Below are 22,780 nucleotides of genomic sequence, written 5' to 3' on the forward strand. Positions count from 1 at the left end.
GCACTGGTATTTTTCTGGCTTTTATTTCATAAGGAAATAGCACAAGACTTCTTTTTGCTGGCTAAATACTCTGTCAGTGTTCTTACCTGACCGACAAGCAATGTCCACGTCCTTTTCAAAGTCAGTCTGTAACAAGAAACAACGAAACAGGACAGCCATTATTAATTGAAAACTGAACCACAGTACCTTTTTGCCAACTAGCGCTTCCAAAATGTCCTACTTACAGAGTCATAGTCTCTTAAAAGTGGTTTCTTGTTGCTGAGAAGGTGAAGTGTATTGTTTTACAACAGCAGAGCTTTACAAAGTTTCCTAAAGTATAACTGGGTGGTTTTCAAAGTATGCTGCCTGACCAGAAAAAATAAAATAAAATAGGTGGAAGTAGGGTATATAATTTTAATAAAACGATACAGCGTATAGTTTTTTTATGATTATGGAAGAGTAACTTCTACATCTCATCGAAGGATCATCTTTAAGGAAGCTTTTCATAGTAATTTTATAAACAGAAGTATGAAAAACAGCCTGCAATACAAATTACTGTGAATAAGTAATCTAATTAGTCCACCCTGTCTGAAACTTCATTAATTTGTTATGAAGCGGTTATTTGTTATATAACATTCTGTCCATCCTTGCTACTAATGTAATCACAAACTTTGCACTCCCTAAGAACAGCTAATATTTATTTTATCAGGCAAAAATGAATTGTAAGAGCTAAGAATGAATTTTTACAGTTGAAAATCCAAGCACACTTTTCCTAGTTACACAAAACTATTTATCCTGTTAGAGAATTCAATTTTTAATTACATTTTTAATTCCACAAAAAGTTTATTACATGAAAAATATTTAATAAAATTCATCTCTTTCTTGTGAAGCCCAAAGGCTGGATTCTTTCTGAGTCACCATTTTTGAAGGGCATCTTATTGCTGAGGCTTGCATTTTTTAGGGCCTGATCCTGTCCTCATTACAGTCAATGACAAATTGTCGTTGAAATGTATCACCTAACAATGTTAGTAAATCCAAATTGGCATACTGAGCCACTGACAATCTCCTTAATCCAATCCACTAAACAGACTCCCCCTCTAGAATGTCTAGCATCTTCTCCTTGTCTGACTTACTTTGAGAGGAACATTTTTCAAGGCCCCATGAAGGGAGAACTCTTAAAACACATCAGTGCTCTTTACATCGACAGCAGAAAAAGTCACAGTGTATTTTTAGATTACTTTCTCATTCTGTTATGTAAGAATCTTTTGTCATAAAGAACACTGGTGGAAGACACTAATTCACTGTGCTCCGCTAAATGATCACACCAATAATTTAAAACCTACTAAGAGATTTAAGCAAGCAGATAATGACCTAAACAGAGTTACGCTTAAGAATTGTGTTAATATTTCAGCTGTGCATACTTGCCATGTACAGCACTAAGTTATTTTCTTTGGGATAGGAATCCTAAATTAATAGTTAAAGAAGAAAATAAAAGCTAACCATGATTTGAGCATGTCCATTAGGAAAAGAACTTGAAGAATCTGCATTGATTGGATCTTGGCAATTTCTCAGTCGACATCTGAATGCGTCTTGAACCTGTGAAAACAGTATCTTATACTGATTGTAGTGCAACATCATATATTCTACTCCTATTAAATATTAAACTAAACTGTATGGAATACAAGACATGACTTTTCTTTAGCATACTTAAGAAATCAGAAGCAGTAAACTTATTTCCACCATTTCATATATTTGCTGTATTTTGTGGCCGCGGCAAAGCCTGTCAGTCTATCAAATCAAGACCACATTTGTCTATGATCAGTATTAACTAGCAGTCAAGTCAAATCTATCTTGGGTCATAGGATTTGGCTTTGCCTTCTCTTTCAGTTTAGTACAAGTCTGAGAGCAGGATTAATAGATGTACTATTAACCGCTGCAAAAAAAAAAAAAAGTATCTTCTGCTTGATACGTGTAAGATTCTTGACAGATTGTAGCAACTGTTAAAGAACTATCTGATACATAGTGCTCTCCTAATCATACTTTAAAGAATAAGTCAATTCAAAATATGTTAATGATTCCAGTTATAATCTCTAACTCCATGTTACAGGGAATCTCATATATGTCTTCTAGGAGTGAGGCTCTTCAGATCAGGTAAACGTCTTCAGTGTGAGCACCAAAAGAAGAAGATTGGACTGTTTGCACAGAGTGCGGTTTCTTGAAACAAAAAAAAAAAAAAAGGAACTTAGAAATTACTGTTTACTAATATGATCCATAAAGTAAATTTTAAGATTTGTCCCTAAAACACATATATATTTGAAGAATTATCTATGTTTACTTTGATTTGGGGCAGAAAGTATGTCTAAGTAAATACTGTTATGCAACTCTTGTCAAAAAGCTGTAATTCAACTGAGAAGCACATTCAAAAGAAAAATGCAGCTCCTATTTTCCGACAGTAGGATACAGATGTATTTTGCTGATTTCTCATAGGTAATGCAGCAAGGGCAGCAAAGCAACTTTTGAATGCAAAATTTTAAAACATGAATTTTGATTCCAGAAATGCAAGCATCTGTGTTAGGAACCTGATTGCAAAGTGTGACTTGGAAAATGAGAACTTAGGTGATCTCTAATAAAAAACCAAAATCTAATATCATTGCTTGTTTGAATATGAAAGTACTCTCAACAGAACACCTACAAATAACTACATTCCATTTATTATTTGTAGAAATTACTTAATGTCTTATTCAGAATAATTAAAAGGGAGAAAATAATATTCTACTCATGGACATTTTGTGAACAACAGAAGAGGATAATTCATTAACTGTTGCTGATGAAAAGCTGTCCCCTTTCAATACATTGTATTCTATTGTAAGCTGTTTAAAAGCTTTCACAAAAGGAAAAATGAAATAAAAAAAAATCATACAATATTGCAGTGCTATCAAAACTAGCCAGCTGTAACAAGGCTTTTACTAGGCCACACCAGCCCTATCATGCCTCAGCACCACCACCAGTCTCACACAAGGTTTCAAGATTTCATCTACTATCCATGCTGTTTCTTCATCCTCTTCAGGCCAGTCCACGCTGCTCCTCTTCTAACCATCCTCCCCTTCTTGCCTACACCTGGGGCTCTCTTCTCTCTGCTTCCTTCACCCCTTCCAGGGCTCTCCCTGTACAGTACTCATCCTCATATGGTCCTTAGAGCTATTTAACCATTTAGCAGGAACCAGCCACAGCTGCACATTATCCACGTCAGCCAACCTGCCGCCCCTGAAGCCAGCCCACAGCTGTATGTTATCAGTGTTAATTAACCTGCCTTTTAAAGTGTTCAACTCTTAAATTGGTAAGAGTGCTCTGCAGTCTTGATAAGCCACTGTTGCAGGTGGAAGAAAACTAATACAGAGCAGAAAGAAGAATGAAGAAAGGTGGGAAGGTTTGGATTGATTTCAGAACACTGAGAGAGACTTCCCGCATGTGGTAATGTAAAGTGTGCTTGACCTGTATCGTGACTCAGATTCTGATTAACCACTTGTTGTGGTTTTCCATGTGTTTGATGTTAATTTGGCATCTCCCAGTTGTTGCAATCCTAATCCGAGTCTTCTCTCACTTTATCAATGCTGAAGTCAGGTCACACTTTGGAGTTTTATACTTTTGGGTAAGCACTGGCACAGTCATTTGACACACGCAAAAAAATCTCTCCTTCTAAAGCATCCCCAGGTGTGCTGAATCTCATCTCAAGCCTCATGATGCTTGACCCCAAAGCATTATTATTTCAGAACAGACTGTGTGAACTCACTCTATGCACTGGGCCTCCTTATTTTGGGGTTTCTGCATTCATGAAGCTTCCCCAGTATCTTCATTTTCTTCCTTCTTCCATATCTCCAGAGATCTCAGGAATCTCATGTCCTACTTTTACTACCTTCTGTGCTAAAGGGGTGAATCTTCATGTCAGTTTCCTTTAAATGTGTATGTTTCTTACAATGTTTTTGACATGCAAGCAGCGTATGATTTGAACATGCGGAACGTCAAATGTAGCTGTATGTGGCTCTATCTGTTGTATAGACATCTGTTGCAACTTCTAGGTGCCCTTACATGTCAGACACAGAAAAGTTGATTCTAAATACCAGCTTATTTTTCTAAACTGCTTCTTCAGACTTGTTTGAGTCTGTAAAGGCTGCACTGTCTTTACATTTTCCTTTGAAATATAATCTTGTTCTTCCCCCTGCCTTTTAACATGAAGTTACAAGATTTTCTTAGAGCCAGGCAGAGCAGGAGAGACAGATGTGATGAATGTGTGGATACCAGGGAAGTGGTTTCCTTAGCAACAGTAACCAACTCCAAGATTTTATAACTTACCCTCTCCCTACTCATGTACTCTTTATTTTTCTCCTGCAATACAGAAATGTGGGCTTTAGATGCCAATAATGCATTTAATCCAAATGCTCTCTAGTCAGCAGAGCACAGCAAAAGAAGAAAATACTTGTGGGTTCCTCCCATCACCAGCATTAACATGAGTTACTCAGTGCAATTCGAATTATCTTTAAAGCATCTTGTGTTCAAGCAGGTCAGGCAAACTGTTTTGCTTTGATGGAGAAGCTTCAGTGCTAATGTCTCCTATCATGCTCTGTTCTGTGACACACACCTCACCATCTTCCAACGGCCAATCAGCTATTTAAACAGCAGGGAGAGGAAAACCAACCCAAAACCGACTAGGCTTTCTGAGCTAAGAAGGCAGCATAATATCTAACTCTTATTTTGCGTTTTTTCTTTCCTAATTTACAAATGGTCTTTAAGAGGTCTTATGCTTAAGAAGTATTGTATTTATCTTGGAAGTTAGGAAACAGAAGTATAGAAAGATTTCATCTCTTTCCAAAGGACTCTGAATTGATGGAGGGCAGAAATAGATGCAACACATCACTTAGTTCTCCTCTAGTTGTATGTCTTAATCAGGGAACATCCCTGGCTTCCTAATGCAGCCCTTGTCACACAAGATCTTCAATACAGCATACTAAAGAAAGCAAAAAATGTTTCCATCATTTATGTTTATAGCAATATAGCTAAAAGCAAAAATGGGGGATTTATATATATATAACTGTAAAAGTTTGTGTCTTTTTTGTAATGTAACAACAATAAAGGCATAGTAAAGCAGGGCTGTCCTCGTTTTTGTTCAAATTTTATGGTGATATATTCCACCCCATATTTTTTTTCCTGACAGTCAGAATTATTGTTTTGCCTGTGCTGGCATGCTATAAATACTAGATCAATCCTATAGGCTATAACTGAGATAGCTTTGTAGCTGTCATCAAGAGTGACAAATAAGTTGGCAGGGTTTCCCTGACAGGCACTGGCAGAGCAAAATGCTTTTACAGAAAACCAAAAGTAACAGTCTATTCTTTCAGCGGGGAGGTACCTTGTGCAGTGCAAAGTCTGCATTGCACACTGTGCATGATCTCCACTGCCTTGGCTTGTACTCACCTAAGGGTCTCTGGAGCTAGAAAGCTAGGCTGTCTAGAGCCAGACTGAAACATAACTTACTGGGGTTACATCTCTTTCTGCATAGAAACTTGTTGCAGTAAACAATTATGTCTTTGCTGCTGCAAGCTGGTCTATATAAGTGCAGACCATACGGATTTTTGAAACAAAACTTTCAATTTGTTGAAAAAATGTTGAAAAAAGTTTCAAGTGCATCAACTTTTAATACTTTGTAAAATTTACAAAAACTTTGCTGTTCCTGAAAAACATTCTATTCATTTTCTTTTCCCATATGAAAAAAAAAAATTATCTTAATTAGTTCGTCAAATGTTTTGCCCAGTTTACACTTTATATCTGAAGGACTAAAGAAGATTCAATATATTATGTCAAATATGGTTCAAACAGCAATATGCCCAGGCTTCTTTGTCTTCCACCACCACTATCATCATCTTGACTCGTGATAATCTAGTGGTAGTGAATAAGTTGTCTCTGTACATTTACTTCTGCCTAAATTGTCATGACTGAAGAAAAAACCTCCTCTTTTTGATATGGGATGACATCATATCCAAGTGCTTTTTGGTCCTCATTGGGAAATCTCTTGAGGTCATTTTTTAAAATACTGTGTAGTTAGATTAATTAGCTGTTTTACCAAATGCCTTCTAGAATTTCAGTGTTAGGAACAGGAGGTGTAACTGCCAAGACTGGCTTGTGGGAACAACTCCTTTAAGTAGTCAAATGAAATAATGATTCTTTGCAGTTAGTCGAGATATGTATATGTGATTTGCTAAAAGAGTGAATACAATAAACCATAACTAGCTGATTGCCTACACACAATTAAGATTCTAAAAGTGGTTCAAATCAAGGTACCCTACAAATTTCAACACTAAGTTTACTTCTAGAAAAGACTAATTCCACCTCTATCACCACAGTCCTACCTGTGAGTAGGGTTAGACAAGAATGTTTCTATGAGATGTTCAGCAACATTGAAGTGTTCCCTGGGAATGAAGCATTTGCAGCAAATAGCTGTCATTAGAGTAGAAAACATGTCTTGAGTTCAAGGCTTGGGGCATAGTGGGAAGATGCCTGTTCAATTTCACCTTAAGCAGTTAAAACATTTTTTTTCCCAAATAAATTCCTGCATTAGTGCACTGAAGCAGATTTTAATGTCCAAATATTTTTGATTTTATACAATGCTGTGTTATGTTACTTTTGGAATTCCTCATGGATTTTGGTCTGCTTTTTTATGAAATCAATGATTGATAACCAGGTATGCACTACAACCTCTCTGCATCCTCACAAAGGACATGAGGAAATGGAATTAGGACACAAGGAAAGGGAATCAAGTTGCATCAGGGGAAGTTCAGACTGGACATTAGGAAAAGGTTCTTCACTGAGAGGGTGGCTGATCACTGAAACAGGCTTCCCAGGGAAGTGGTCATGGCACCAAGCCTGCCAGAGTTCAAGGAGTGTCTGGATGATGCTCTTAGTCACGTGATTTAGGTTTAAGTAGTCCTACGAGGAGCAAGGAGTTAGACTTGATGATCCTTATGTATTCCTTCCAACTTTAGATATTCTATGAGTCTACAAAAGTTCATAATTTTTATACTGCTTTGTTTTTGAAGGTTTCATCTGCAACCTTGAGCTAAAGATATATATTTTGAAATCAAAAGGATTCCTTATGACAATAAGTGGGAAGTGGTATGTCCTTTCCAGGCTTATTAATATATCCCAATGGGAATAAAAATGTCACAAGATGGAATAACCAGTATGTAACTGCCATTTTTTCTACCAAAGAATCTAAGTAAAAATAGTTACAGTGTCTTAACATTTTACTAAAAGAATATATGAAATGATGGCTTTCAGTTCTACAGATGAGAATACCCTCTTTCACAGATGTAAATCATATGGAGGAAGAAAATGCCGTAGAAAATAAGGGCACAGCAAGACAGTTTACATAAAATAGATTTCCCTTGACTATTATCTGTCTTACTCTGCACGTATTTTTATCCTGAGAAATATATATATATATAAAAGGTATTAAAGAACATAAGCCCCTTCCATTATGAAAGCTGCTAAACTAAGAAAAACAAAAGTTCATAGCCTCTAACAGCTTGAATAAAGTAGAAGGGAGTCAGCACAATGGAAAGTGCTATTTTATGTAAGATATTGATAAGCTTTTTCCTTAGGATTGGAAACTTAATTCTTTGATAAGATAATCATGTATGTATATTGTGTAGTATAGTGATAGTGATTTAAAGTTCATGCAAGGTGGTACACTACTGGAAGATTGAAATAAGATATGTCACTCATAAATTCTTTTTCATTAATATAGTGAGTTTGAATGTTTAAAGGGTGTGAACGGTGGAAAGGGAAACGACTGTGTGAGATTTGCCACTTGGCATTGGCAACAAACCTTTCCTGAAACATCTTCCTGGTTTCTTAGTCCTGAAGTGCTTTTGAGTAACTCTTGATAATCAGAAGGAACCATAGCAGACAGTGTAATTTGGTTCATTGTGGTGGTAAATCAGGGAATCATAGAACGGTTTGGGTCGGAAGGGACCTTCAAAGACCACCTAATTCTAACCCCCTGCCATGGGCAGGGACATCTTCCACTAGACCAGGTTGCTCAAAGCCCCATCCATCCTGGCCTTGAACACTTCCAGGGATGGAGTATCCTGAAGCTGATAGATGGCTAATGCATAGGTATGCTGGTGGACCAGATTACTGCTCTCCAGCCCAGCTCCTCCTGCTCATTTTTGCTAGATGATTCTACTACCACAGATCTGCCAGCAAAGCCATTGTGTTACTGTTCTCAGACTGATCTATCTCAATACAAATGTAGGGTTAGTTAGCAGGTTAGGTAGATTAGGGAAATTGTCACCAGAGCCAGGTGAAAGAGTACTTGTGTGATAGCGTTGACATTGTATTTCAGTGATGACGAATTCTGCAGTGTGTGACACTGAGCTGTGAAGGGCAGGTCAGGGGTACTAGCTTTTCCTTGCTGTTCTCAAAGCATTCATCTGTCTTCATCCTCACTGTCTCTATAACTTAAGTATGTAAATGAGTTTGCAGAACGGAAAGGGTAGATCTTCTTCAACATAACACCTTATCTCCTTGTGTCCTCTTTCAGGGACAGTGTAAGCAGAAATCATTTTGTGTTTGAATCAGTTTTAGAGACTGTAAAAATCTATAGCTTTTGGCCTTCAGGAAAATGACATTGATGTCAGTATTTCCCCATAGTCACAATATTGGGAAAGCCTAACACTTAAAAATAAACTGAACTTGGGACTGATTAAAAGCCAGCATGAACTAAATGGGTACAGTTTTACACTGAAACTAACATTCTGCACCTGGTATTACTTGATCTTCCCTCTCTATCTTTCACTTGTTCCTCTACATCTCACCATAAAATACTTTTCTCTTTCTGTGAAACATATTTCTGCAGAGCAAGCTGTATATAACGTTAAAGACCAGTTGAGAGATTAACAGTAGCACAGCCCTTTAGAAAACTGGGAAGCCATTCCTCACCTCCCTTCGGAGAATACAATGGACCATGACAATAACAAAGCCTTGTAATGAATCAAATACTGCAAAAAGTATCTGAAATAATATTGATCTTTTGTCTGTCATGGCCAGAACTGCAGACATCCAAGTCAGGGCCAGAAGTGGCAACACCACGCAGGAACTCCAAAGGGATGCCCTATTGAAAGAACAAGAAAAGCAGCACTTCAATATTGTAAAAAATTAGTAAAAGTTCACTATTAAAATAAAACATATTTAAGGATGGCACTTTATCAAGTTAACTTGAAAATCACAGATAAGAATGTAAGTGTCGGTACTTTATGTTCTAAAGAATAGCCTGTATTCAGTTAATAAACACAGTTGCAATATTTTTGCTTTTCGTTAACAAGTATTTAAATATGCTCAGCACTCTATACAGTGTTAGCAAACACAGTTGTCATCATCAAACTATTGTCTCACATGCACTGTATAAGATTTGTAACAAGAAGATGTAAATGATCAGGACTAACATGGCATTACTGGCGGTGGTGGCTGACAAAGCTGTTGTTGAAACTACTCCACACTTGGCACATTTGAGCGTCAAACCGCTATGAGGCTCACTCATCTGACTGCAAACAAACAGAACACCCACAAAAAGAACAAAATATTGAATTGTCACCAAAAAACATTGCTACTGAAATTTAGCTTTTAAATATGACGTCATGCAGAAAAAGTAAGTAGACTTACTCAGGATGAATGCTCTATGTTGTTGCAAAACTGTACTTTGTACTTTACATTATTGTTAGCTTTAAATGTTAATGCTATGGGGCTTCATTTCATGCAGACTCTATTTCTTCCATTTAAGCTAAAAAAGGCCCCAAATGTCCAGTGATCAAAACTGCTCAGTACACTGAAGTAAACATAAGCACGTGCTAGGATAGACACACAAAGTGAAATCCCTCTATTCAGACCTGTTGTATCCAAACTTGCTTGAGAATGAGTATAGGACACTTAAAGGAGGAGTATGAAGCAGTACAACTATAGAGCGTTAATAGGGAAAGAAACCTGCAAAAAGTATTCAAGCATCAAATCAGTATGGGCGTACTGTACAGTCAGATTTTTACTAGTGACCTGAATGGCCCACTAAGATCTGGAGTGATTTTATACGTGCCATATAAAGGTCTGAATACAGGGCTTGAAATGTATGGAATCTGATGAGATAAATATCAGTTGGTACTAAAAAAGGGTGACCTGTTTTGCACTTTAATAAAACACAGTACACAAACATTAAGCTCAAAGCATTTTGTATGGACAATTGTACCTCAGCACCTGTCAGAAGAGTTAAAGGGCAAAACCTGGAATTTAAATTTTCTTTTACGTACAGCATGCATTCAACTTCCTAAGTCAACTACATAAAGACTTTTGCTATTCTTTCTTTTTCTGCTATCAGATCCAGAGATTACCACAGCTGACTGAGATGCGACAGGAAGGGGGCTTTACCTATTTCCAGCTGGAAAGTGCTCAACGTGGTGAAGACAGGTAACACTTCAGTTTTGTCCCAGTTATTTCAACCAACAGAGCTACCTTTTATTGCCAAACCCAGCATTCACAAGATTTTTAACATACTGCCCAAATCAACGTTGAACTCCAGTGTTTTCCATTTTGATAAACTGAATGATGATTTTCCATAAAAAAGTGTAGTAGTTTTCCATAAAAATGTAGGGTTTATTCCGTAAAAAAAACATTGAGAACTATGACCTTGTATAAGGTGACTATGGGGTGTGAAAAGAACTCAGTGAATCCAGTTTACACCAAATAAAGATCTGCATTAATGAATCAACTTGAAAAATTGGGTAAGCTTAACCTCAGCTTGGGAAAACCGTCTTTGCTTGGCAATACATCTATGTTATCAGACCGGATTATTCTCTTTGCCATTATAGACTGGCTCTGGATCTTGCAAGTAATAGAACTTGATGTGTATATAGACTAAATAGAATCTTTCTGTCTGGGCATATGTGTGTGCTATACCTTATGCCAGGAAAGTGATTGATACACGTCAAAGACACTTGTTGATTCTCTAAATGCTTATTAAGGTGGAAAAACCCATATGGAGTTAGCATATTTTGATCCATTCACTGCTTTAAATCCTACATAAATGATTTCTACAGCTGAATTTTAGACTGAACTTTTGACTGGTGTAAGTCCAATGTTTGCCAGAAAGAATGAAGTTGCCTTCCTGAGCGTGGTTTGCAGGAGGTAATTTGAGAAATGAGTGACAATGCCCTTTCTACCGGAGATCAAATGCTGCACCAATGTCTATGCCCCAAAGAATGACTCAAGACTTTTCATCTGCCAAGTAGTATCAAGGAATGCTGTTGCCAAGCCACCATTTCATACTATCACAAATGTTAAGATTGTTTCCCGATGAGGGCATCTACGTGCTTCCCCAGAATAGCTGGATCGTTTCTGACAGAATAATTTCTAGTTCTTTATCCATTTACTTTAAAATAAATTACTTTTTACTAAGTTGTGCAGTGTTAGAAAGCAAGCTATTTGTTTCATCAGGAAAGTATACTGTAAGCAAATAGATTTCTACAGCAGACAACTGAGTAGCTGGAAAAAAAAATGATGCCATTTCAGCTTGGATATCCTTAGAAAATGTACAAAGCAAAACTTGTGGCTGCCTCAACCCCTTAAATCACTGGAATTCCATAAGATGTGAATTTGAATTGGTGATTACTAAGTTATTACTACTCTTGCAATAATTTGGGTAGTTTTAAAATACTCTGGATTTCAACAGTGTTATTACACAGTTAAGAATGTTGATGAAGCAATGTAGAAAAAAGTAAGGTTAAGAAATTAATACTTTGTAATGTAAAAAGAGAAAAAGAGAAGAAACAAAATGAAAGCTTTTGGTAGATATTTGTCAGAATAATGGTGAAAGAGCTGAAAACCAAAAAGATTTAATTGAATTAATATTAAACGCAAACCACACCAGCTGAAGTATTTATCATAAATTTGCTCATCTAACCAATGAATTGAACTTATTAGGAATGCTACTGTTAGTGAAATGGTAAAATGATTCAAAGTGAAGCTGTAATAAAGTTACCCATAGCAGTAATACACCATAAAATAAAGATATCATTGCTTATCATGGCTAGAAATGCAGATTTTGGTGGTAGTAACTACAAGCTGGCCCAAAAGACAATACTAGAACATGTAGCTGTAAACAATGATTATGCAAAGCTTAAACATACTTTCATAAGCATTAAGAAGGTGATGATGCGCTTGTGAAATATTTTTCTCTAATACAGAATTAATCTAGGTTTGCTGCTGCAGTGCTCCAAATCATTGTCATCCACTGAAAAACAGTTTCTGATACCACCACTGTCATAATCCTTTCTTCTCATGATAACAAACATAATTTGAATGTAAATGCAAATAAATAACTAGTAACACAGAATTTCCATTTACCTTTTTTTTCTTTTTAAACATGTTTTTTTACTTCGAAATTCTGTTACACTAATTTGGAACATACATCTATGTAGATATGGATGCAAGAACAAAAGCAAACTCTTCACATAGTCAGAACAGCAGAATAGCAGAATAGCAATGACCTCAGCAAGGCATATAATGCTGTAAAATATAGTTCATAACAGTTTACACAAATGAGTAACATTTCCCACCATAGTAATTAAAGTGGACAGCTAGACAAAAATAATTGGTTCTTTCAGTACACAGTTCATAAAACTGCTTTCCTACCTGCAAGAACTTTACATGTGTAATATTCTTGTGAAACCTCTGCTCAGATTTGTTTAATCCTCATTATTAGTAACTTAATACTGTTGTACTTGTGTTTCAGTATGTTCAGTTTGTTCAGTTGCATTCCCTCAGGATAATGCAACAGCAGCTTTTGGGACGAATGGAATCTGTTAGACACACTGTTACACAATATAAAAGTTCAAAGCACAATCAAAAGCATTTTTGGTGAGTATCTGTAACTGAAAATCGGTGATACAACTTTAATATGGTTGAAAATAGCCCAATTGTTGCTTACCCCGCTCTGTGTTTGAGCTTTTTATCTAGGATTCCATCTCTGGAAACAAGTTTATTAAATACCAAAATGCCAATCACCATGTTGACCTGTCAAACAGAAAACAAACAGTTGATCTTCCAGTGCCTGAAAGAAAATACTTTGCAAAATGCCTCCTGTTACATTTCAGAGTACTCCATCAGAAATTGTGTAACACTGTCCCTGAGCACACCAGAAGTTTGCATTCTCAAATGGGTAACACACACGCACACCACAACAGGATTATTTTTGAATCTTGAAGTATGCCAGGTATCAAGTTCTATGTGTACATGTCTGCTGGCCAGAAGCTTGAGCAGTAACATAGCTACAATACCTCCTCAGTTTTAATTGCAATGATATATCCTATTCTGGGAAAACCACTGCATGTGAGTTGTGCACAGCCACAAAAGCTAGTCAGAGCACATGGTGACTGTAAGTGTTCCTTTTTAAGCGTTTACAGCCCATGTGGGTGTTCCCACTTATGCAGAACCAGTTGGTGGTTTTCCATGTCCTCCTGCACATCAGTCATTGTCTATGGCATTCACCAAAACACCAGCCTTCAGCCTTGTTTGACCACAGGTTTTTGGTGGGTTTTTTTCTGGGCCAGATGAATGCCTGGGGTAAGTCTGTTTAGCTTCATTAAAGTGGTGTTATGATCACACACATGGGTCGAAGACCTAACCTAAAAAAAAATTCAAGTGTTTCAGCAGTCAGACTTTGGCACCGAGTGGACATGCTAATGGCATTTAATGGACAACTTAATGACTGTTATTATTCATTTGTATCATTGAACTGTACTTTATCATCCTGTCTCTGCATGGCCTGCAAAGAGGTAATACCAAGTTTTGAATCTGTTAAATGAATGTTCCTTGGGTGTTTTTTTATTAGAAAAAGGTAATCCTTTTTTCCTTTCAAACAGATTTTTCAAGACCTGTGCCAAAACACCTAACTGTTGCCAGCCCGTCCTGCCAAGTCCTTTCCAGCTTTTCTTATTATCACTTTATTTTCAGCATTTACATTTTTCAGTCGACATTATATTAATTCTTTTGCTTTGTACATTTAGGCTTAAGTGGCTGCATGGAACAGCTCCTTCCACAGCTACTAGCTAATGGCAGGGCGAGCTGCGACTGTGAACTTCAAACATCTCTGAACAAAGCTTGCCAATTACACAGAGAACATACAGTTCCATGTGAAAATTATGACTGGCTTTTTGTAAACATCCTTGGCTCCTCTATCATGACAGGGACTGTGAGTTGTACAAAAGGATCCTGGCTTGACTCCAGGCAATGATGAGACATACTCTGTGGGAGTAGTAAACATCCATTTCAGGAAAATCTATGTAGCTCAATGGCTGTATATTCGATGACTACTATGACTGATTCCCTTCTGCAAGGGAAAATCAGAAATAACTGGTGTTGATAGAACTATACTGATATAAAACTGGTGGAGTGGAAAGAAGAATTAGATTCAAAATCTGTAAGGGAAAAAAGCTAAACAAATTATTGTAAAAAATCCATACAGACTGTAGCGCAGATGACTGATAGCTGATGGCACATGTAGGGGGCAATTCATCTTACCCTGAAGTAGACATCTGAAATACTTTTGACAATTTGCGCCCTAAGAAGTGTGTGTTTTTCTCCACAGACAATGAAATATGGCTGGAATAACTAGCTTAGATGTAGAAATCTACTTTGCAGATATCTACAATTAGATATCTACACCTAATTTCCAGAGATGTGGAAGATTAATAGACAAACAAGTAATGTTCCCCAGCTATGATGATTTTTTTTTTCTTTGCCTTCAAAACGAGTAGCCATGGAGAACTAGCTGGCTGGTTCCTGCCTGTTGCTTTTGCTGGCACAGTGATGCTCTGCCAAACAGCACTCTTATCAAAACTGTCAATAAAATTTACAAGGCTGTGACAATTGCAGAGATGCTACTGATAATAACTCAGTGATGCCTCTAACAGGTTTTCTGTGCCACTAATCAGTACATTATTCTTTCAGAGCTTACTGTGTAAACATGGAGAGATGACTGGTATAAAGAAGTGATACAATTGAATGAATCATGCATTCAAAATAATGAAGGTATGTTTAACAATACTGAGCTCAGTATTTACAGAAAAAATGTAATGCTACTCTATAGCTAAGCTTTTATGATTTAAACAGCACATTCCATCAGTTCATATGAAAATACTGGAAATTATATTAATGTTTACCAAGACAACAGCAGCTGCAGGTCCAACGAAAGCATAAAGTAGCCCTCCTTCAAGAGACAGCCAACAGCTGGAAAGAATATTAGAGAAGAACTAATACAAATTAAAAATAAGTATAAAGCATTGCCAAGAAAGCATTAATAATTACTACAGTATGAGGTTCTTCCAATGTATATTCAATCCTACATACAGAGATTCATATAATACACACAAAAGAATTACTTTGGTGATATGATGATTTAGAGAGTTAAAAGTTATTTCCATTACAAATTGTTAATGTTTCAAAAGTTTTAATGTGAATTATACATATATGGAAACACCTCAAATGTATTAAGAGCACAATAGGAAAAAAGTTTGCAAATCTTTATTGAAACTCTCTATGATGAGTTAACTAAACAGGACTTGCCAGGTAGGCATCTAGAAACATTTCCATCTTACAGTGTCTGACAATTCTATACTTAAATCAGTGAAAGGTCAAGTACCAGTAACATAAACCTTCAGAAAAAACCCAGGTTTTTGCATGTCTTCTTATATGTCATTTATTAATTGCTACTAGAACTAGGTCTTACAGACAATATTCACATTAAAGAAAAATCATGTGTGATCTAACTGTTCTGTATTCACTGGAATATTTTGCAAACAATTTAAATGTATATTTTAAAGCATCTAAAAACTGTATTTTCTGGTGAGCTACTAATCTTGCAGAGTTTGTCAAACTGTACCAGGGCTTTCACTGAAACAATCAGATTTCCAGACACAGAATGCTTACAGAATCAGATTCTAAATATTTGATACAACATCATGTAAAGCTTTCCATATCTGCAAATGATCAGGAGCTTCACACACTGAAGTAAATGCAGCTGTGCTATTTTCCTGGTGATTACACATTCAAAGAACTGCATATTTATTTGAATGCATGATCACACCTACATATAAGAAAACTCAAGTTTATGCATTCAAATTATTTACTTGATCTCACATCCAGAAACACTCACATCAGAATCATACGTATCTCCTTTATTTTCCAGTACTGTTTCTGTACCTTTGAAAACCAAGTAAATTAAATGCAAGCACATCATAATATTAATGGTCTGTTACTGCTGGAATTCTAACTGCAAAGTGTAGAAGTGGTTCCTGTGGCAATGAAGCTATGTGAAATCTGCCACATGAACCCGACTGCATCAGTGTGTTAAATTCTGGAACGATAAATTGATGCAAATACTTCGTATCTGCTTCACTGTAATACATCAGGCTATTCTACATCCCACCTGAAAAAAACAACTACAACAATAACGTTCAAATTATTTTTGTAATGTCAAAGAAAAATGCTTTCAACATTTTCTGCATATTTCTTGCTATTTTTCCAAAAGCTAGGTTATTTAGTGTAAGAGACTGAGAACATGGGCTTCTGAGAGAGGAAAATGTGTTCACAGTACATTTCCCTACTGGTATGAACTTTTACACTCAGTGAGGATGACCATTCTTTGTAACTAAGACATGTAATTAAAATATTAATGTTTATTTAGTTAGAAACATCAGTTCATAAAAATTCTTGATGCATTTTATAACTTCAGTTATCTGTGCTGAAAAAAAAAGTCAACACATTTTTATTTTAAATGAAAGGAAAACAATTTCTGCCACAAAAATCTTTAAGACCAAGGGAGAGCTGTTCCCTCCTTTTCCCATGCCCTCAAGTAAAAAGGCTGTTCAAAAGAGTGACTTCCATTTAGAGGCAGAGCTGGAAAAATATGTAGAGGTTGTCCTCTTTTCTTTACACAACCTGAATTTTCAACAGTCTGGATTTCCTACGTGTGATGTGATTATTGCAATGTATTCAATATTTGCCAGTTGATGACTCTGAAATGTGCTTTCTCCGGAACCTTTTCTGTTGAAGATTTTCTGAAGACAGATTCTCAGGTGCCTTCTAATACCGTAAAGCTATCGTCATTTTTTTACTATTTCTTCCTTCTTTTCTTTTTCTTCACTCTGATAGCTTTCTTCCCTGCTTTATAGTTGTTTTTATTTTGCTCTGCTGTTTTGTCATCTTTCTCCCTGATCCCCACATAGCAGAAAGCCATATAAATTGATCAGTATTAAGGGTATCCACTGGTGGATTTTATGGGACAATATTACATGGTCATAAAATTCTGCTGAGTGATGAAGTATTTGTAGGCTTGCTCCCGTGTCCTGTACATTTTGTGAGCTGTTTGATGCTCTCTAGGAGAATGGTTCCTTCTCTTAGGAGAGCATGACTATGACAGAATTTTAATTTTTGCTGATAGAATGAATTCCTGGAAGTTATCTGTACTGCTTATTAATATATAGCACTGTAGGTAAACATGAGTAGATCACGCAGGTTTATTAACTGTAACTTATAGTAGTGCTGCTTTCATACCTTTTATCATCTGAAGAGAGGTAGCCACAGTATTTATTAGACTCACAGAAATAGTTGGAAAAACAGTCAAGCTTTCAGACACACATCTTTCTCAGATATCCTGAAATATCCAAAACCTTGTCACTGTGGTTTTTTATTATTTTTAGGAAATCCTTTCAGTTTCTGTATCTATATCAGTTCAAGTGTCTGTGTGAAATATTTTTCATTTTTAGTTTTAAATGTACGGTAATATAATAGTTTAATAATTAGGACTGAAAGAAAAAGTTAGAAATCAGAGACTGTTGATCACAGAATTGGTTTGAGTGTGAAGAATTCAAGCCACCCTTATCAGTCATATGCCATATGAAACTGAAATCTGCTTCAAAGATCCTTCTCCCTTTCCATCAGTCTCTTCATGTATGTGACTATGGAACTGGTGTAAATTCCTTAATTTTCACTGTTACTTTTCTCCATTTGAAACTGTTGTTTTTAAAAATAGCATCTTACAGAGCAAGAATACTTTGCAACAGGACACATTTCTGGTGGCAGCATGTGTGTAATTGATTGCAGCCAAACATGCTAAATGCAGAGTAAACAGTTAAAAAACTTACACAAATGCTTTACTTATCAGAGGAGGAGCAGGACAGGAGCTCTGCTTTTACATTACCCAGCAGTTGTTATGGGACAGAATTCTTTGCTGGCTTCTAGAGCGGGACAGCACATCAGCTGCTGGTGGGAGAGGAATCTCCATTCCTTGAATTCTCTGCTTTCCTTATGTAATTCCGATGTTAAATGCCCAGAAAGGTATTTGCAAATAAGATGAGACAGCTGCATTGTGGTTCTGTTCGCCCTCTGTACACCTCCTTTTGCGCTTTTGTTCCATGGTACCCTGTCAGCTGAATTTGGGTCCTGGGAGAGGAGCCATTACATGTAGAGACCTGCTGTTTTTTACTTTACAGGTTACTCTTAATGAGTGATTTGATGCTTTGTCTGAATGTTTCAGTATATCCTCTTTTAAAAATGCACTCAGCCCAGGAAGCAAGCAGGAAGCAACGCTAACGAACAGCAAGTAGTCACACATGAATCCTGCACAGGACAGAGCTACATCCCCAGTGGGGTCTGGACATTATAATCTTGTAATTTGTAACTCTCACAGCCTAAATGGTTCTCCAGTGCTGATTCACGGACTAAATAATTAAAAAAAGCAGCAAGATGGGCACATACTAGTTACAAAAAATGTCAGAGGAGCAGGTCTCCAGTATAACTCCCCAAAGACGGCTAAGACCCTTGTTTCACTAACGATTACCAGCTATAAGTGCAAATTAAGCACTTCAGTTAGGTAAGCCATTCCTCATTAAAAAAAATGCAAGATGCACATTGTCACAATTTAAAACTAAACAGCTCAGTGGTTTGAGCTGGTGTTCAGGAGGAGATTTGTTTTTGAATCCTTACCCACCCAGAGCCAGAGCAAAGGCTTGAAGCCTCTCTCACCATGTGCCAAGATGGTGGGACGCACCGGGCAGGGAGGCAGAATCCTGGTTTCACTCAGTGATGATGCTAAGGAGAATAATTAAATATTCACTGAAGCGAGGACTTGACCTAACTCATCCACATCTCTGATGAATGCCCTCATTACCAGGCTTCACAGTCATATTTCCTCTCTCTCTGTCCAGACGCATACTTAATTTCTTAGGCAACACCAGGAGAGCTCCAAACAGGATGACTGAAGGAAACGCACTAGCATACGTAATGTTTCAGTGGTTGGAGGTCTGTGCTGGCAGGACAGAGGGTCAGCCCAAGCTCCTTCTTCAGCAGGAGACAACCACAGGGCAGCCTCGCTGAGGAGTGTGTTTTCCAGGGTGCTAAATATGTACCGGTACCGGGCAAGTGGCTGAACAGGAACTGTATTAATAAAATGTAAATGAAGTATGCAGATCTCCTCTTTGCTGCCTTTCAAGCACAGCCCAGTCCAGGAAAAGGGCTGGGTCAGGCGCTCCAGGAGAGAGAGGATGAATGGGAGAGCTATTTTCGGTTTTTTGTGGGGCTTTGGCTCCCAGCAGCTCAAGGGCATTAAAGCCGAGGTACACGCTTGTGGGCAGAAACCTGGGTGCCAAAGAGCCTCTTGCCAGTACAGTTTCAGACATGTTTAGAGGTTGACAAAGGCTAGCCATGACATTTAATGTTCTCTTTGGTATTCGTATATAAATTTTAGATGTCTAAGTGCACCTAATGCTCAGTGTTTCTAAAAGGCTTGCTGCTTCAAAACCTCACAAGAAATTCAGGATCCCTGGTGCTTTGCTGAGCTCAGTCCAAGACTGGCATATGGTTTTCTCTTTGTTCTTTTGTGGATCACTCAGTGACTCTTAGGGCAGTTCCAAGTGTGAATGTAGAGCCTTCAGACTGTGCTGTGTAATTCCTGATGTGTATGACATTCTTGTTAATTAAAAACATAATTTATCATTTAAGATTGACTTACTAGTGGGCTGTTCCATATCCTTTTGTCTTGGTAAAGCCTATTGATATTGCAACCACTAATGCTGGTAAACCTGAAAAAAAAACCAAAACAGTAATAATGATTAGATGCTGAGCAAAATATTGCTGTTCTGCCTGGACAAAAAATGACAGGGCAAGCTAATGCAAAATGACCAGTTTTGCAATGAATGAATCATTTAATGAAGCACAGTGCTATTGCAGGATTTGTTTTTCTGAAGCACTGGGAGGAAGATGCTGTTTTCTGCCCACGGTGTACCACTTTGATATAGCTAAATTACTGGTACATTTGACAGGCCTTAAAGTGAACTTGGATGAAGTTTCATGAATATTCGGTTAATCTTTTTTTCTTGCTTTATTTTGATTTTTTGGTATTACACTACTCTTGAAAATCTTCTAAATTTTTGCTGAAATGTGTTTATAAAAGAATGTTACAATATATACCAGCATAGCTTGAGCTGTCTACTGAATAAAATGATGATATTCTTGACATTGTTGTTGCATTAAATGTTTCATCCCAATGATTCTGAGGAAATTAATTTTACAGACTTACCCCATCCAAGGCACAGGAAGCGTTTCCTTATGAGCCGTGTCCTAATTTTTCCAGTAACAGCCATATATGACTGCCACGCTTCCGTCAAAACCCAACAGAATGAAGCTAAGAAGAAGAAGTGTAAAAACGCGGTGGTTGTGGTGCAGATGCCCTGCAGGGAGCAAAGAGAAGCTCATGCTGAATACTTAGGGACACTCATTTTTCTTTTCAATTCAAAGAGTTGTCGTGTTCTATGATCTTGACCTTTATTCTTAGCATCAACTCCCCCTTCATGATGTGGTGGCCACAGAGAGAGAGAGAGAAAGAGAGATGTTGATGGGGATTAGGCAGAAGAGGTTTTGACTGTTTTCCCAAACACTGAGTGTGCTGAGCAGGGACAAAGAACACAAAATAAATCATGCCACTAGATTTTTTTTCTACGCATTTACTTTGATCATCATAAAGCCATTGTGGAAGCAAGTTACAAAGTTACTGATTATAAAAATCTCACAGAGCTGAATAACGAAAATGTAGGAATACAAATACTCCTAATTGCCAGTTGTTTTCTTTCCCTCCATGCAGAAGGATCCTGACTGTAAATCTGAATTTTAGGCAATACATTGTTTGATTTTGATTTTGTTTTTAATTGAAATCTCATAGAACTTTAACTTATTGGAATATTCTGTCTCGGATCTTTTTAGTCAGTTTATCATAACCTTAACAGTTACCCTGGATATTGTTTTTAAATTTTTCGGTCACTTGTTATCTGAAAAGAATTTTGAGCACATGCTTTTGTCACTGTAGCCCTTAATTAAACTTGACATTGTAGCTTATATACATGAGCTTCTTGGGTTAAATTATGACCTACTCTCTGCTGTGTTGCTTAAAATGCCCATTGCAGGCTACAAAATGCAGTGTGCATTGTAACCCAGAACGAAAACCACACCAGAACCACAATTTATTCTTATAATAATTTGAAGTTTCAAAATTATATCAAGGTTAAAAAAAACCCACACCCTGTATTAACAATACAAGATCACAGTTAAGAAGTACTATATTATTTTTATGATTATTTATGCAGCATACACATCTAATAGCTATCTCACACGCATGTGATAAAAGGGTAGGTAATTTTTTTTACTAAAATCCTGGTTCGGCAAACTATTTAGGAAGAAAATATGCAAGTTCCTAATTATATATAAATGCTTGCATATATTGTTGAATCAAGGCTAGTAGCTACAAAAAATTGGGAAGGATAAGATATATATGACACCAGACATTTTTTAATTCATTTTATATTCCTAATTACTTTCAGGTCTTTTTGCGTTGAATTTTCTTTTGTGGTAATATTCTCAGATTCTTATCTGAAATCAATTGTGTTTGTTCACTCCAATAGTTATCTGAAATACATAGTTGATAGCTGGTATCAGCTGATATTAGCATTAGCTGATAATCTCTGAATTTTCAGAGTTATGCACTAAAAAAGTCAAAACGTACTGATTTTCTGCTATGAATTTGCAGATGTGACAAACACCTTGTTTTCTAATTCTGGGTCAAGTTGTCAATTTTTTATAAATTTTATAAATTATGTGTATTTAAATCTGGGAGAAAGGAGGTCTATGTAATTATTTGCAAGAGAACTATTGTTTATTTTTAAGAAGTGAGGAATGTAAACTGGAAAAAAATCTTGAAATTGTACTAGTCATTCCATCCAGATTTTGCCATTAATTCTTATGCTTCAATGTGCTTAAAGTATGTGGATTCATAAAATCTATACTGTTAAAGCCTAAGTGACAGCAATATTTCCTGTATATGAAAAATATTTAAAATGAAAACTATGCAGTGAAACACACAATAAATATAATAGAAAATACACAAATGTCTTTTCTTTTACTAGCTGGCTCATATGTAATGAATTCCCACTATACGACTTCAATTTGCTTTCCTATCAATGTTTTTGTAAAAGCTAACATGTTCTGTTGGAACAAGAATTTAAGAATAAAATTACTTTTGAGGAATAGTACAGAAACTTTTATGGAGAAACTCAACAGGTAAAGCAGATTTTTACCCTGAAAAAACCCAGTAAATATACTATTTCCTTTATAAATAATGCAAATGCAAACAAATCCTGATCTTTTTGGTGAAAACATA

At 36.6% G+C, this 22,780-nt stretch overlaps 1 protein-coding gene across 5 annotated transcripts in view; it reads right to left on the minus strand.

Moving 5' to 3' along the window:
* The window catches only part of ADGRB3 (adhesion G protein-coupled receptor B3), a 466,036-nt gene that overhangs the window by 24,617 nt on the left and 418,639 nt on the right, over nt 1–22,780 (minus strand). For 4 of the 5 annotated variants that reach the window (XM_055714746.1, XM_055714745.1, XM_055714748.1 and 1 more), the window contains 8 exons: nt 20,651–20,801; nt 20,084–20,153; nt 15,237–15,303; nt 13,004–13,089; nt 9,477–9,575; nt 8,974–9,145; nt 1,480–1,575; nt 87–126 (listed from right to left, as the gene is read on the minus strand). In XM_055714746.1, coding sequence (XP_055570721.1) covers nt 87–126; nt 1,480–1,575; nt 8,974–9,145; nt 9,477–9,575; nt 13,004–13,089; nt 15,237–15,303; nt 20,084–20,153; nt 20,651–20,801 — 781 coding nt within the window. The remainder of the gene's footprint in view (nt 1–86; nt 127–1,479; nt 1,576–8,973; nt 9,146–9,476; nt 9,576–13,003; nt 13,090–15,236; nt 15,304–20,083; nt 20,154–20,650; nt 20,802–22,780) is intronic. The other variant, XM_055714747.1, reaches the window with a different exon arrangement.

The sequence above is a fragment of the Falco cherrug genome, chromosome 6 (assembly GCF_023634085.1).
Source record: "Falco cherrug isolate bFalChe1 chromosome 6, bFalChe1.pri, whole genome shotgun sequence".
In the NCBI taxonomy this organism is placed as follows: domain Eukaryota; kingdom Metazoa; phylum Chordata; class Aves; order Falconiformes; family Falconidae; genus Falco; species Falco cherrug.